Source organism: Protopterus annectens, chromosome 16.part0 (genome assembly GCF_019279795.1).
Source record: "Protopterus annectens isolate FY-2018-M chromosome 16.part0, PAN1.0, whole genome shotgun sequence".
NCBI classification, from domain to species: Eukaryota; Metazoa; Chordata; order Ceratodontiformes; family Protopteridae; genus Protopterus; species Protopterus annectens.
Genome location: NC_056750.1, coordinates 257275192 through 257292971, shown reverse-complemented (window position 1 = coordinate 257292971; position 17780 = coordinate 257275192). Strand labels below are relative to the sequence as shown.

Genomic DNA, 17780 nt, shown 5'->3' with positions numbered 1-17780 from the left:
AATTCAGGGACATGGTAATAAGCTGCACATGAGTTGTGAATCAGTGTGGCTTTACCATATCTCTGTTTCAGAATTTCCTAATGTCACTCTAATTTACCAACCAACAGAGGGAGTGAAATTCTCTGAATACCAGGGACAGTCATCTTTTTTTTACCCTTTTTGTTACAAGCAAGCTATTCATGACTTTGATGTGAAGTCTGTGATGTAAATATGAATACAATGTGCTATTCTGTCATTGAAAATGGCACATTTTTACAGCTCAAAGGCCAGTATATACTGCAGCAGGCACAGTAGTTCCAAAACTGAGACAATAAGTTCAGCAAACTGTGCACATGAAATGTGGACATAAGCATACCGCATTGTACAGATCTAAACATAGGATGTAACCTACAGTATGTTTACAAACCGGAACTGGATACTTAACACTGCACTGTATATTTCTGAAATAGGTAGATCTATGTTTAACCCTTCATACCCCAATGAGTAATGTTGTGATTAACAGTTATTGTTGTTTTTTGTTCAGCTTTTCCCGGTTAGGGGTCACCACAGCAGAACTCTGGTCCATTAATGGTTGGCAATAGATTTTTACGGTGCCGAGGTGCCAGCCCGATGCCCAACCTTCAACGAAGGCACGCCCATTCACGGATGTCTTTTGAACGCTACTCGATTGCGGGGAGGACATGCAGACTCCACACAGAAGGTGCTCCAGCCGAGAATCAAACGGAAGAACCTCTTGCTGTGAGGCGACAACGCTACCGCTGCACCACCGCGATTAACAGTGTGTATGTTAAATGTCAGAGACTGCAGCTATTAGCCCTATAAATCTGTATTCAGCATTGTTTAGTTTTAGAGACTGTTACCATGTAATGCCTCTGTTGGAACTAGAACTGTCAGAGTGCATTGTAAAAGGATGGAGCAAGGATACATCTTCAACATAGGTGTGCAAGAGATTTTTTTTCAAGATGTGCATGTTATGTGCTGCATGTTTTGTGTGTTTGAGTGTCTGTGTCAATTTTACTGTGCAGATGGGATTATGGGCCAGGAGGTTTTGTCCAGTCAGTCAAAAACACAGTAAGGACTGCATGATTTCAGTCTATTGTATTTAAAAGTAGCATACATAGGTACAGAACTGCAGCTAGCCCATGTGGTGTCCGGGACCATTCCCTGATCAGGTACCCCCCCCCCAACTTTAAACTGAGGACAAAAAAAAACTTTCTAATTCAAGGACCCCAAAAAGTTCTTTTGTACTTGAGGATGAAAAAAGGTATTTTCTCTGTAGCAAGCTGCTTGCTGCAAAGGTAGCAAGCTGCTTTTTACAGCTAGCAGAGAGTGCTGAGCACTTGAGGTCTGACTGAAAATCCATTACTGGCATTCATTTCTGATTGCCAGCAATACACTAAATCACACACAGAGTTTTAAAGCACTTCAGTAAGTGCATTAATGGAATTCAGAATCTGAATACAGTTAATGAAGATTGCACTGTCTGACATCTTGCACCTGGGGTGGTTGCCTCCTTCGTCCCATCATAGCTGTGTTTCTGCATAGGTAAGTCATACCACAACACTGGAAGAGTGACCAAAAACCATAGCATATTACATAGTCCTGAAACAGGGACATGTATTAGAGCTTGACAGCTGAGAAACCTACAGCAAGTAATGTAAATGTAGTTCTAAAATTGGGACACATGACCAAAGGAAATGTTCCAGATGTGACAGAGGTATAAACCCTACTATATTGTATGGTTTGGAAACAGGGAAACAAATTAATGCATATGGTGCACTACAACTACCACCCTGGAAATTTCTGAGATAAAGACAGGACATTATATCATTCTGAAATAATTTGGAGACTACTATAATCTGTGCATCTCAAATAATACAATGTAGACAAGAACTTCAGTACATTTTACAGTCTGGAAATGGGGTTGTTTCTAATAATGATCCTCCCATTTATGAGCAAGACGATCTTCAAAGCAACTGTTTTACCCACTAGCAACATTTTGCTTCTTCTAAATAACAGATAAACAAACTAAGTGCCTCCTACTAAAACTGAATAACTAAGGTGTCAAATACAATGGATAACATCTTACCATCTTAACACTAGTAGCCGAGAAAATTTCAAAGCCCCTCACTCATATTTTTAAATTCTCCCTTAACTCAGCTACTGACCCTACTGCATTAAAACATTCTGTTATAATCACACTCACCAAAGTAGCTAAATCATATGGGCCAAAGGATTATAGGTCCATTGCAAACCTATGTCCATTAACAAACATATTTGAGAAGCTACTTTATAAGCAACTACTAAACAACATTAACAGTTACAGCCTTCTCTCAGACATAAGGCATTTAGCACATACATTGCCCTTGTAATGGCTACTGACTCAGTGTACTGCAACTTAAATGAAGGCCTAATCTCAGAAGGTATTTTTTATTGACATGACTAGAGCCTTCAAACCCATTAATCATATCCTGCTGCTTAAAAAGCTGGAAAAAATTATTTTCAAAGACAATACTGATTTCAAAGTTATCTGAAAGACAGAACTTTCCTAGTACACTCCAACTGCTCACACTACTGGAATTCTTAACACAGGAGTACTTCAGGGATCCATGCAAGGCCTCCTTCCCTTTTCTCCTCTTTGTTAATGATCTACCCCTTGACCTGCTAGAGCTTAAGTTAGTGATGTATACAATGTTCAACTCCTGCAATCAAGCACCATCTGCACAGACCTGCAAAATAAGTTTCTATAAAACTTTAATCAGCTATGCAGATGGACAGCTTCTAATTCATCCCACAAAGGCAAATGCAATGGTATTCTCCTCCACTGAAAAATTCCTGATATACCCCCATTCTCCTAAAGGATCACAATGGGAATACTATTCCACATTTCACTGAGTAAACATATGCAGGACTGATACTTGCCCCTTCTCTGTCTTTTACTCCCCACAAAGACTAGTTCACCAGTCATGGTACAATTAAAACTATGCTACGGGATCAGTCATATTCTTTTATGAAATGCACACTTAGCCATTGTTAAAAATGTTTTATTACCAAAACTTGAATATGGCCTCCCATTTCTAGTGCTACATTCATCACACAATTCACAAACAACACAGACAGCTGAGAACAGACTTTGCAGATCTATCCTTTTATCAAACCCACTGCTTCATCGCTGAAAACTACCTTAAAACAGTCTCTTAGTGACTAACACAGCAATACTGCTGCTAAGCTCCCTAATACATGAGGTTTTAAATCAAAGCTACTGTCCACCCCTAAAGTAAAAGCTACTCTTGGTAGAAAACTTTTATGAAACATCCACTTCTCCCTGGCACACCCCCCAGCCTTTCAAAAACAACCATAGGAGAAAGAGCCTTCTCTAACAAGGGCCTGCTATCTGAAACCATTTGCCAAGAGAGAGAAAAAAAAAATCAGGACATTCTTAAAGATACCCTCAAAGAACATCTCCGTTCAGAATTTGAGTACAACTTCTGTAATTATAATACGTAGGAATCCCACTACTTGTGTGCTACAAATGATTAACTGAATTTATTTATTCTCATAATGTCATTTCAGATTTAATTACTTCAAATTTGTACTTTTGTTAAGTTTTCTCTGTTTTATTCTATTGTGATATACTGTTTCTTAGAAGCAGTGAACTGTCTTACTTTATTACATTTATTTATACTACTGTATACCATCCCTGTCCTTGTAAAATGCCATATGCTCAACCTTTGGGCTCACTTCATAGCTGGATAGTGTCAAGGGACTAGCACACTTAATAAGTTATCAAATAGTAAATAAATAAATAAAATAAATGCTAAGTATAAAATGTAATGCATGTCAGAAATGTGGACAGAGCCTGCAGCACATCTGAATAAAGATACAAAGAGGGAAGACTGCATGATAATTCACAGTAAGGCTGGTTTCCATACTGATTGCTGATAACATAATCCTAACTTTTAGATAAAGATTCTGTCTGATGTCTAAAAAATAAAAAAAGATTCTGCCTCATGTCATCAACAACTAAGAAGACTATATTCAGCTGTTACCCATCCATTTTTATGCAATGTATGATCATGCTTTTTTCTGTTTGTGTATATTTTGTTTTACATTTGTTTTGAGTGTAAGGTCTCATAGGGTCCCTTTAACTTTTCTTTGTTTTTTTTTTTGTTTTGTTTTTTATAAACTTATTGTTTACCTAAGGTCAAATAAAGGTATCATCAGTCCACTGGCAGCATGTCTTTGGGATCTGAGAAGAAACAGGAAACCTAGTGAAAAGCCACAGATGCAGGGCGGACATGCAGATCTACACAAAGGGCACCCCAGCAAGAACCAACCAGTGACACATAAGTCCTGCTGCAGCAGCAGTTCTAATTGCTACACCACTGTGCAACCCAAAATCTTATTCTTCTTACTATTATTATTACTGTTGTTACTATCATTATAAACTTTATTTTATTTAAAAAAACATTTAAATAAATAAATCACATGATTCCGAATTGTTTCAGTGAAGTGCAGTCATGTCATGCACTACAGTCCTATGAGCATGTGCACATCTGAGGCACAGAATGAGCATGTGCACATCTGAGGCACAGAATGAGCATGTGCACATCTGAGGCACAGAGGATGTGTAGCAGCTTTTATTTTAATAATGCCCATATAGGTGACTGGTATACTTTTGCTGCCTTTATGTCTTAAGATCATGCCATAACTGTGCTAGTGGCTGCAGGTGCTTTACGTGCATAGATCAGGAGAAATCTTGTTTAAATGTATATATCTTGGATTTTCAGAATGCTTTAGCTCAACATAATATATATATATATATATATATATATATATATATATATATATATATATGTGTGTGTGTGTGTGTGTGTGTATATATATATATATATATATATATATATATATATATATATATATATTTATTTATTTATCTACCCATCCTTTGTTGACCAGGTTAGTCCCACTAGGCTAGTAACCTCTTTATAGGGGAGATCTGAGGTGGTGTTTACACTACTATGGGAAATTTGTGCCCAAGGCATCAGAGAACTTCTACTACTCTTTTCAAAAGGTGTCATGGGATCTTTTACATACATCTGAGCTACAACCAACTCAAGCAGATGGGGTCTTAGGACTGTAACACTTTCCTTACACTGCACTGCAGTGTCAGCAGTCAGTCTACCTGGTGTGAGAATATAACCTACAGCCTTCTTCCCAGAAGTGGAGTGTGCTACCTGTTGCACTACTGACACTAATATTTATACTGTACAGTGTTGTGAGAACTCTGGAGAAACTGTTGTGGTCGGGATACTGAGGTGATATGTTTCAGACGTAGTGAACTTTCTTCAGATGGTTATTATTAGTTATCAAATAGCAGCAAGGTAATGAGAAGGAAACAAAATGAATACAATCCCCACAACAAATACAATTAAGAAACACTAAAAAGTCCTTAGCAAAACATAAAAAAAAAGAGTACAAAGAAGTTTATAAACCTTTCTTTATCAAGACATCTTGGAAGCATAGCTCTCAAACTCTTAGAACAAGAAATCTGGACAAAACAAATAATGATGGAGGGACAAAGGCTAGAAAATAGTGACACGTTGCTTTTATGAACTTAGAAAGTTTCTAGAATAAAAGGATGATCATGTTTCACTGTTGCAGTCATCACACTTGGGTTATCTGCCTGCAGGTAGCCCTCAGTTGGCCCAAATACCAGAGACTTAGTATTTCTGCGTTGGTTGCTGTCACTCCAGGACTGATGTCAGGTCATCAGGGGTATAAAAACAGGCAGCCGATGCCATTACATCAGTCTTTCTTGCCGAGGAGCCCAAAGCAGAAGCAGTTTGCATGAATGCCGGTCGGCCGCTGCATAAGTTTTCATTTCCAAACTCAATTATCCTGAAGTCTTCTAAAGCTAAGTACCCCCTTGGGGATCCATTTTCTTGCTCTAACTGATGTCAGAAAAAGTTAACAGTTGTCTTGCCTGTGGAAAGCAAATACCACACCGAGATTTACATTCTTACTGTGTCACCTGTTTAGGCCCAGACCACGACGTACCTCACTGTTGGTTTTGTGCCTTATTCAACGCCCAACCTATTTGTCGTCGGGCCCGTATTGTCACTAAATAGTTTAGTTCTTGGTCTCTGTATTCCAAAATGGCTTTGGTAAGCCATCCGACTACCAATCTTCTGAAAAAACGTAAGGATAAAGACAGAGACAGACCGAACAGGTCCAAAACTTCCGACGACGCTTCCGTTAATTTAGTCACTAGTTTGCCGGTAGTCAGTGAGGTGCGTTCGCAGCCCCCGAGACCCGTTTGGAATCCAGTATGCGGTGAGACTCTTCTTCAACTATGGAACCTGCGAATGTCTCTACCTTGGATGGGTATGGAGCAGCTGAGCAGGCATCGGCTTCTGAGGAAGTTCTTCTCACTACCGATATTTGACACAAACCAATGACTTCTTTCGTGTCTTCAGTTCTGTCTAAAACTACCGAGTTTCTAAGGCATAGAGTACGTGCTACGCCTAAAAAAATGACTACCCAAACTCAAACACCTGCTTCCTTGCCACAACATCAAATACTTAAAATGGCAGAAGACCTTATTATGCTAATTAGGGGAAGTCAGCCTTTCCCTGCTAAGAGAAAAAGAGACCTGTCCCCAGCAGCTTTAACAAACCAAGAGTCCGATGACTCTGAGGTATCTGATTAAGAAGACATGCCTTTATCTGCTTATGAGGATTCAGATGCAGAGGAATCCATTATAGGTTCATAGGTAGTACTAGGCTGTCTGCCCGAGGGCATTTTTAAGCCTAGCCAGAGTGTGTCGGCTTTCGCCGTCCCATTGATTAATTAACTGAGCCTCTGTCAAGCAGAGCCAATGAAGTGATCCCAGGGGTGTATTTTCTGTTACCCATCCACTCATCAAGGCTTCTTTTGAAGAGTGTTAGTGAGGGACTCTGCCTAATGTAGCTAGGAATTTTGTTCTAAAGCATGGGGAGTCTCTGTGACAGGAATCTATCCCTCCAGCATGTTCTATTTATTGTTGTGGTGAGGTTTAGCTCACTAGAGTGCGTGGCTCACAGTGACTTGGATTTCTTTAGATGGAGCATGTCCATCAATTCTGAGTTGGACATGGCTTTGTAAGTCAGGCAGAGATCACCTCTGAGTAAGCGATATGCCACTGAGTACAGCTGGAGTTTTTTTCAGTTGGGCTGCATAGGGCATATGTTTGAGGCCAGTAATCCTCTTGGTGAGGTGCATTTGTGGTCTTTCCAGCTGTTGGAAGTGTCTTGTGAGGTACATCCCAAATGGGGCATTGTACTCTATGATGGGTCTGATGAGTGACAAGTAGAGGGGCACTATAACCTCTTTATTTCTAGATGTGAACCCCTTAGTAATTAGATGGGCCACATAGAAGGATTTCCTAACTACTTTGACAATATGATTGTAAAAGGAGAGATTACTATCTACCTGGGTGCCCAGATCTCTTATTACCTCTGCTGTATTAAGGGGGCTGCCGCCTATGTGGTAATTTGTGGGTGTTTTGTTTTTCCCAAACGGGATGACTATGCATTTTTTGGCATTTAACTTGAGGCCATAACTTTGACACCAGGTGTCTGTCTCAGTAAGGCCTTTTTTAAGGATGTCCGTGTCAGCCGGAGAGTCAGTTATGGCTCCCGGTTTGCAGCAATCGTCAAACTTGGTTAGCCATAGGCCTCCTGTGTTTGCCTGTACTTTTAAATATATGCCAAACAGTAGGGGTCCCAGAACCGAGCCTTGCGGGACACCACTTGTGACTGGTTTAGAGTCGGACCTGGAGCCACTATTCTTACCGTGTGAGTTCTGTCTGTAAGCCAGTTGGCAACCCATCTTGTGACATAGGGGTTTATGTTCAGGCTGGTGAGTTTTTCTATATTACCTGAGTGAGGAATGGTGTTGAACGCCTTGGCGAGATCAAGGTAAGTTGTGTGAACCACGTTTCCCTCGTCTATGGCCTCGGTGACTGTCTCAAAGAAGTCAACCAGGTTTAGTAGGCATGATCTGCCCTTAACAAAGTTGAAGTGGGTCGGCTCAAGTGTTTGGAGGTTCCCAATGTCTTTGTTAATGAGTTCCATTATGATGCGCTCCATAGCCTTGCAGATCAGGCTAGTCAGGCTTATGGGGCAATAGTTACCAGGATCAGTTGTGGCCCCTCCTTTGTGGAGCAGAATAACCATTACTGCGCACCATTCTATGGGCACGTAGCCTGTGGAGAGGCTGAGGTTGAACAGCGTGTTTAGGTGGGGGTTTAGTTTGTTCTGTAGTTCGTGCAAGATGCAGCCTGGGACACCATCTGGCCCCATTGATGCTGTGTTTTTGGCTTTTCAAAGGGCTGTTTTCAACTGTGCTTCTGTGATTTCTGGGACACTACACTTTTCCGTTATTGTTGTGGGCCCTTTTGAAGGTGAGAGAAAGGTGAAGTTTTCACTGAATGTATCTGCCAGGATGTTGGCAATATCAGTAGGTTCAGTGTATTTTGTGGTATTTTGCACTAGCTCAGTGCATATCTGCAAGTTGCCACTTAGATTCTTGACATAGCTAAAGAAGGCTTTGTGGTTATCTTTCGAATCCTTGGCTATTTTTCTTTCGAAGTTAGCCTTGGATGATTTTATGAGGGACCTTGGTTTCTTACTGATACTGATCAGGGATGTCTTTCCTTCTTGGGATTTGCTTTTTTTTTCTGAACTAGTTTCCTCCTTCTGTTGTATAACCTGTTTATGGCAGGGTCCACCAGACTGGTTTCCCTCTGCGTCTCCTCCAGAGGATTTTTCTTTTGGTGAAATCTTGCATACATTAAGAGAGCATTTCCACTGGGAATGCCAAGACTATCCTCAGTCCAAAAAGAGACTCAGAGAATTTCTAGATTTGCCACAACATAGGCCTTTAGCAATACCCCCAGTCCTGAATGCTGTGGATGATGTCTTTATGGAATCCAGTTTAACTCCTGATACTTTACCCCCTGCTCCTAGGAAATCAGACAGATACTACAGAGTTCCTGACTCTCACAAATTCCTTTTCAAAAATCCTACTGCTGACCCAGGGGCCTAAAGGTATCAAAGCAACTACAGCTAAGAATCCAACCCCTCTGAACAGGGATTCCAGAGCTTTAGACAGATGGGGTAAGAAAGTATACACCTCTGCAACTCTTGCCATTAGGGCATTGAATTGTCAGTTTCACATGCTGAAGTACCAACAACATGTCATGGAACTTATTAAGCAAAAAATGGCTACTGTTACAGACTGTGCAGAAAATAAAGAATTACAAGAGCTTATGCATTCTGCAAGTCAAGTCAGCAAGCATACTTTGCAATGTGGCTTTGACGCCCTAGAAGCATCGCGCAGGGCAACAGTCACTGGTTCTGTACTGAGAAGGCATGCTTGGCTTAAGGAGCAGACCTTACCAGATCATGTCAAATCTAAATTACTAGACGCACCTTTGAACAAGGACAATCTGTTTGGCACCAAAGCAGAAGAGGTTCTTAAAAAGATGGAAGAAAAAGCTAAATCTATGCAGACAGTCAAAGATTTCTTGCAAGTATAGCCTCCTAGATTCAGTAGGCATTGTCCCTCGAAACATTGGTCCTTTCCAGCCTCCTCAAAGCCATCTCAAACTAGACCCAGGGGAGACAGACCCCCCCCCCAAGACTACAGTCTCAGGGTATGCAGAGATTTAAGCAACGGAATGCCTCCACTTCAAAAACAGGGAGTGCTAAGCCACCCCCTTACGGAAGGAATTCACAATGACATCTCAACTCCACTCCCCACCTCTGCCCAACTGCTCGTGCCCCTAGGAGGAAAACTTGCCCATCTTGCAAAAAACTGGACTTCCATCACCAAAGACCAATGGGTCCTCAACATTGTATCCCAGGGGTACAAATTTTACTTCCACTCACTGCCAACCTCAAAAGGGTTCCCAGACCTTCCTCCAAACCAGTGGACAGAGGCACAAAACCAAGTTCAAACCCTGCTCTCCATAAGGGCAATTCAACCTCTTCCTGCGGAACAGATATGTCAAGAGTTCTATTCCAGACTTTTCCTGCTACCCAGAAAAGAGAGCACTTGGCACCCAATCCTAGATCTTTCCATTCTAAACACCGTTCTGGTGGTACCAAAATTCAAAATGCTCAGCCTGCAGCAGCTTCTTCCTATGCTGGCCAAAGATCCCTGGTTAGCCACCCAAGACTTAAAAGAAGCCTACCTGCACATCCCTATCAGGGGCTCATGCAGAAAATATCTTCGCTTCAGGCCAGGATCTCTGCATTATCAGTTCTCTGCACTTCCCTTTGGCCTATCCACTGCTCCCAGAGTATTCACAAAATGCCTGGCTCCAGCCATTGCCTACTGCAGACAGAAAAAAATCAAATTTACCCGTACTTGGATGACTGCCTGATTCAGGCAGACAGTCAGGAAATGCTGTTGCAGCACCTGACATTTGTAAGAAACCTTCTAACCTCCCTGGCATACACCATCAATGAAAATAAATCAAAACTAGTCCCCAGTCAAAAGATTGTATTCCTGGGAGCAAGCTTGGACACAGCGTCCCAGATGGCATTCCGTACTCCAGAAAAACAAGCCTGTCTGACAAACTACTTCACTCAAATGGCCACAAGAACCCAGCTATCTGCAAGGATAATCCTGCAGGCCCTAGGGTTCATGGCCTCATGCATCCTACTAATTCCATATGCCAGACTGCATATGAGGAAACTTCAATGGTACTTAAAAAGTCTTTGGTGCCAACATTCTCAAGACCTGGAAACTGTCATTCCTATCATACCTTGTCTAAGGACAGAGTTTTTTTGGTAGGCAGCAGCATGCAACCACAATAAGTGACTTCCCTTTACTCAACACCATGCCGCCCAGACCCTAACCACAAACGCATCACACTATGCCTGGGGGGCACACCTGGAGGACAAGTGCATTCAGGGCCAGTGGAGTCCAAGCCAAATTCATCTGCACATCAACCAAAAGGAGATGCTAGATGTTCAGCATGCTCTAACAGCTTTCAGATCCCTACTCTCACCAGGAGCCCTGCTAATAAAAACAGACAACACCACAGTTATGTAGTACATCAACAAGCAGAGGGGATCCCACTCTTACCCACTCTGCAGGCTAGCCATGGCCCTGTGGAACACAGCTTTGGACATGCTGGTCCATCTGCAAGCTCAATTCCTGCCAGGCAAACAAAACTCACTGGCAGAGGACTTAAGCAGAAATCTCCTAGACCCACATGAGTGGCAGTTAGAGCCAAGCACCTTCAGCCTTCGGATTTAGAAAGGGGGACCCCAGAGATGGAGCGTTTTGCCTCCCCCTGCAATCACCAGCTCAGCAAATTCTGCACTAGGACACCTCACAGCACGGCCTGGAAAGTGAATGTCCTATCCTTCCAGTGGGTAAACCTGTCAATCTATGCATTTCCCCCTCTGCCCCTTCTCTCAAGAATATTGCTCAAGATAAGACAGGACAGACCAAGGTCACTCCTAATTGCCCCAGACTAGCTATGCCAGTACTGGTATCCACTACTGCACAACCTGTCACCTGTGCCACCCTGGCACCTACCCAAGAGCCCGACCCTGCTCACTCAGCGGGGGGACAGATCTTGCATCCACAACTGCAAACCCTGAATCTTGCAGCCTGGCTTATTCCTTGAATTCTCCTCCAGTGACCAGCCTAAGCAAGCAGGTGCTGGACGTCATTCTTGAAGCCAGAAGACCCAGTACAAGGAAATTCTATGCTGATAAGTGGAAAAGGTATTGCTCTTGGATTCAATCTAAAGGAGGGGACACAACCCTGCCCTCCCTACCTCTAATCCTGGATTATTTAGCAGATCTACTCCACAGAGGCCTGCCCTTCTCCTCCATTAAGATCCATACCTCCACCATCTCGGCTCATTACAAGTCTGAGCCACCCCTCTTCTCTCACCCGCTTATCAAACAGTTCCTGAGAGGAGTGAACAACTTAAAGCCACCAAGGAGAGCACCCATCCCTGCTTGGGACCTTAACTTTGTACTGGAAAAGCTCACTCTACCCCCTTTTGAGCCTGCAGCATCAGCAGAGTTAAAAATTCCTCTCTTGAAAACAGCATTGCTTCTGGCCATCACTTCAGCTAGAAGAGTGTCTGACCTAAAAGCACTTATGGCCATGGAACCCTTCATTATTTTTCATGCTGACAGGGTCTCCCTCAGGACAAATCCTTCCTGTATGCCTAAAGTGATGTCCAGTGTGGCTTTCAACCAATCTGTCCATTTGCCAGCCTTCTTCCCTAATCCTCAAAATAAGGGGGAAAGGATCCTACACTCTTTGGACGTGCACAGACAGCTCAGATTTTACCTGGATAGGACTACGCCCGTCAGGAAATCTGACCACTTATTACTCTGCACCAGGGGCAGAGGGCAAGGCCATTTCAAAACAGACATTTTCCAAATGGGTAGCACACTGTATCCATTTCTGCTACAAACACCATGGGAAACCAACCCCTCAGGGGGTCAGAACACATTCCACTAGGGCAACTTCTTCCTCTACAGCATTCCTCAGGGGAGTCCTTACCAGGGACATTCTGGAGCCTCCTACCTGGAGTTCTGTACACACATTCACCAAGCATTACCACCTGCCTATATTTTCCAAATCCAGGGCAGGTTTTGCAACAGCAGTCCCACAAGGCATACTAGCCAGCCCAAACTCCTCTTGACTGCCTCCATCCTTTCTTCAACTTTGGGAATCAACCCAAGTGTGATGACTGCACCAGTGAAACACGAAGAACATAGTACAGTTGTGTGCACTTACCATAAATGTAGATGTTCAAGTGTATTTACTGTTGCAGTCCTGGTTACCCTCCCTATAGCCCCCTTCTCTCTCTCTCTCTCTCTCTCTCTCTGTCCTCTATGTGTATATTACTCACCCCTTGCAAGGGTATTGGTATTTACTTTTTACTGGTGTTGATTTTCCCACCATAGCTTAGCTCCCTATTGAGGGGCTCCTGACATTTGGGGCAAGAAAAACTGATGTAATGGTGTCGGCTGCCTGTTTTTATACCCTGATGACCTAACGTCAGTCCTGGAGCGATAGCAACCGATGCAGAAAGACTAATTTTATGGTATTTGGGCCAACTGAGGGCTACCTGCAGGCAGATAACCCAAGTGTGATGACTGCAACAGTGAATACACTCAAACATCTGCATTTATGGTAAGTGTACACAACTGTACTTTTTGTGTTAGCATACATTTTCTGAAGGGTATGAAGCCTGAAACTTAAATGACTGTCATTATTTAGTGACTTCAATCCTCAATGAATTGCCAGAAAACCACAGATTTTGTGAGGAATAGACTAAAAATATGATTGAAAAGTCTAGACATTTGAGAGGCATGCTTAAAAGGTATGGAAATTTCCCCTGCAAAAATAATGTTGCATTACACTGGCTTATCAATGCACAAAGGCCAGCAACACAGACTACAAAATGCCACTTGCAGTATACATGTTTTACAATTATACCGACTCAACAAGATGCCTCGTGTGTATGTACCATAGAGGTATGTGCAAAATAAGATAAAGAGCACAATTTGCAGAATAGATAGATAAATGATTCAACTAGAAATATGAAAAAGCATACATAAATGCACAAAAACATTTGCAAAACTCCCATTATCAAGCATCTTGGGAGATATTTGGGAGATAAACAGATATCCGCTGAAATATGTCAATATTTCAACACACTGACAGATTAATGCATATTGGTGCACATATTTGTAATAATGCAGTCAATGGAACAAATAACGCTACACTACCTATAAACGTGTCATCCTTACTGGACTCATCATTAATAGCACAACTGACAATCTGGCTATGTTATAAATCTATAGGCTTAACAAGCAGCTTCATATGCGTTTACCAAAGGTGGTACTAAGTGGTTATTTTCAGTACAGTGGTTATTACTTCTTATACTATATAGATTATTGTGGTTAGAAGACAGCAAATAAGGTTTTAAGTAGGTCATTGGAATGGCTGGAGTTTTAGACAACAATAGTCCTTGTTGTTATACCAGAGAGCAAAACCCACTGTACCCAGGGAATAAAAGTACAAGAACCCTTTACTGGTGAATAAACGCTTTTGCCTTGTCTTACAGACAGCCACCTTCAGAATAAAAATCATGTCTACATGTGTTACTAAAATTCACATAACATCACTTGATTATTTAAAACTTGTGACTCATTAACAGCAGGCAAAAACATGTTAGACTCACAGTTTATTCATTGCACTCCTCAGTCATAACGGGAACAGCCTAAGTTTGTGAATAAGAACAAACTTAATTTGAAACATTTATTAGAGAGAGAAACCCTGAATAAAGGTACACAGGGCTGTAAGATGACTGATACTTTTAAATGTAGTGTATGGAATAATGGAGATGTATACATCATGGTCAATCTGTAATGCTGTGTTATCTTGAAAAGTTACTTGGGACAAGAAGAAAATATAATTATAAGAGCGCCAACATGGTGTATTTGGCTACCTGTCTAAACTGTGAGAGTTTCTATGTTAACAAAATAACTATGAAATTTTCACAACATATATTTGAGCATTTGTGTCTAATTCATTCCAAGGATGCATACAATACACTGGTTAAATGTTCATAAGTATGTAGAGATCTTAGCAATTTTTTTCTTTTTTTTTTTTTTGTGATTGGTTATTCAAGTTTAAGGGATGGAAACTGCAACAGTTTACTGGAGAAATTTCTGTATCAGTGGCAAATTATGTTAAATACTGGACAGTCACCAGGGTTTAATGACAACATTAGTATTAAAAGTTTATTGGGATTGGAGCCTTTAATAAGGAAACATTGATGAGTCTGAAATGTTTTTTGGTTGGTGTTAGAGTCATTAATTTTTAATAGTCATGGTGTATTAAGTCAACTTGGATAGGATATGTAGACCTGACTGCCAGTCTGAAGAAATCTATTTCTAATACAAGACAAAAGTGCTTAATTTTTATTAAAGGATGGTGTGGTGGAATGTGCTTTCTGTGTACATTGGGTTTTGTTTAATATAGATATGTTTAATTTATTGAGAATGTTTATTTGGATTTTATTTTTTACACAAGGCCAGACTTTTAGTACTTTCTATTTTACTGCACCGAGTCCATGCAAAATAACAGTAGAATTACACACTTCTTTGTTAAATGGTCATTTTCCTGTCCATAAACTGTCTATAAGTTATTATACAAAGAAAATATGTTGTTCTGTTTTCATTTGATAAATAATATACAGTTCAAATGCATTAAGTGAATTTGCAAACACAGTAATTACATTTATTATGTGTTTTACAGACAATGCACAGCTTTAGTGTGTTATTGCTGATTAGTATGTTACATCTAAAATTTGTTTTTCGTTTTTTCTGTCTCTTCTAGGGCCCATCGCAATGACATGGAGAATATTTTTCCTTTTCTCTTCCTCGGTGCCATCTACTCTCTCCTGGGACCAAATCTTTTGTTGGCACGAATACATTTTTTGGTGTTCTTCATCTTCCGGATTGTACACACTGTAGCTTATCTGTTTGCCCTACGAGCACCAATACGATCTGTTGCTTATAGTATCGCCCAGTTGCCCTGCTTCTCCATGGCACTTCAGATCCTCACGGCTGTAATTAACTATTGCTGAAAAAAATAACTGAATATTTTAGCGTAAATAATCAATTTACCAGAAGTTTCATACCATGACAGTATTCAAAGTAATATTTTATTATATTACTCCATTCAGTTCACCCTTACATCAATGATATTGAGTTGTACACAAGCCTCTTGCTGTTAATAGCAAAGCTGACTGATGTAGTGCATTTCGCTAGCCGTCAAATCTAAAAGTTTACTTTTGTGAGTTACCTTTTGATGAGTGATTTTTTAAGTAAGAAATTCCATGAAAAAATGTGTCAGTTTCAATTACCCCTGAATATGAAGGACTGGCAGTGTAATGTAGCACCACAAGCATCAAAACTACCTACAAGCTCCATAAAGGAAAACATTCTTTTCAAACACTGCACACTAAAGTTACCACCTTTATGACAACAACAGCTGAAAGCATGTGCCAAGCTACCACAAGCACACTAGTTTTGATACAGGTATATTTAGCTTATGGAGAATGTTGACGGGTCTTTCCCCTTAACATTTCTTTGTGTCTGCAAGGTCATTTATAGTAACTGTTTTGCTATAAATAGTTTTTTTTAATTAATTATTTGTATTAAAAGTCACTTTGCAGAACTGTAAACAGGTATTGTAAAGCTCTTAAGTAATGGCAAGCAATAGCTTGGGAACAAAGTAAATGATGCACAAAAGAATTTGTACAAAAATAGAACAATGTGTGTCATCAACAGTACTGTGTTATTGTGCTCTTTACCATTCTGTATCTTGTTTTTTTTCACAGAATCTGTATGTATGCTCTTGCACTAATGCAGGCTGATCATTCTGTCCTTCCTTTTTCTTACAACCAAAATATCTCTACCCTTACTAAATTCTAGCATCCAAACTATCCCTTCTACCATGGAATTCCAGTTTCTCTCTACCTAGCTCAAGCTCACTACAGCTTCTATCTTTATCTAACTATCTCAAGCTTCCTACAGTTTCATCACATTCCCTCCTTCTTGTACTTCAACTTAATATTGCCTTAGCTGTCACTGTTTAGAGTAAGTAACTAGCGTAGCAACAATCAGCCATATTTTTGCTCATATACCATACATGTATCTCATAAATATTTGCCGCCATGATATTGATCTATTGATCAGTCATTTCTGTATGATGGGACAAGCTATTTCATGCTAGTTTTTTTATAGTTAGCTTTCTTTTTTTCCACTTTATATTATTCTCTAAATTTTTATTATTTATGTATAAACTGTTTACAACCTATATTTACCAAAATTATGTATTTTTGATTGTTATCGATTTCTTGTATTGTTTTTAATGTGTTTTTGTAATGGAGCTTTTCTCTCCGGGCCTCTGGTGAAAAAGAGCCATTGGCCCAGTCAGACATCCCCGGTAAACAAATGTAAAATAAATAAATAAATAAAATGTAAGCTAATTATGAGTGCCTGCTTGCACAGCAGACTGTCTTTACTTGCAATAAAGGACATGAAGGTGTTGAAGAATACCACTGCTGCACACACAGCTGCAGTTTGGTGACTGGAATAAGGCCACTCATTACCAAAAAAAGCACAACAATTTATCTGGCTACTATTAGCAATAAGGAACCTTGATTTAGCTTTTTTCTGGTCACTACATGTTTTAGTCGACTGTGCAGTGTGATAGCATCATGGTATGCTGGAAACACAGGAAGGTTTATCCCTTTTTTGAAAGTAACTGTGCTTTACTTTGTCATTGCTACATTTTCAAGTAAACTGATATCATATTAAATGCATATTTACCGTGTACATATGATTTATATTATTGACCCAGTTTACACTTGTTTGAATCATATTGTATGCTACATTAAAATCTCTCATAAATATCTTGCTGTGTACTGATTTTATGTACTTCAATGTTCTAGAGATTTAGGAAGCCACATGGCACAGAAGAATAAAATCCTGATTATGAACTAAATGACTCAGTTTCAGTTAGCAGTCTAGAACCTGAAAGACCCAGTGTTAGAAGGAGAGGAATGAGGACGCTTAACCTTGCTTACCTCTCTCAGGAAAATGATGTGAAAGTATACTGGAGGTATGTCTAAAGAAGTGATTCATGGTGGAGATGATAGCTGCCACAGTACGGAG

At 40.5% G+C, this 17780-nt stretch overlaps 1 protein-coding gene across 3 annotated transcripts in view; it reads left to right on the top strand.

Annotated features, from left to right (window-relative positions):
• PTGES (prostaglandin E synthase) overlaps positions 1–17518 on the top strand; it is a 270044-nt gene extending 252526 nt beyond the window's left edge. For all 3 annotated transcript variants that reach the window (XM_044058619.1, XM_044058621.1, XM_044058620.1), the window contains exon 3: positions 15436–17518. In XM_044058619.1, coding sequence (XP_043914554.1) covers positions 15436–15685 — 250 coding nt within the window. In that variant the 3' untranslated portion in view covers positions 15686–17518. The remainder of the gene's footprint in view (positions 1–15435) is intronic.
• The last annotated feature ends 262 nt before the right edge of the window (positions 17519–17780 follow it).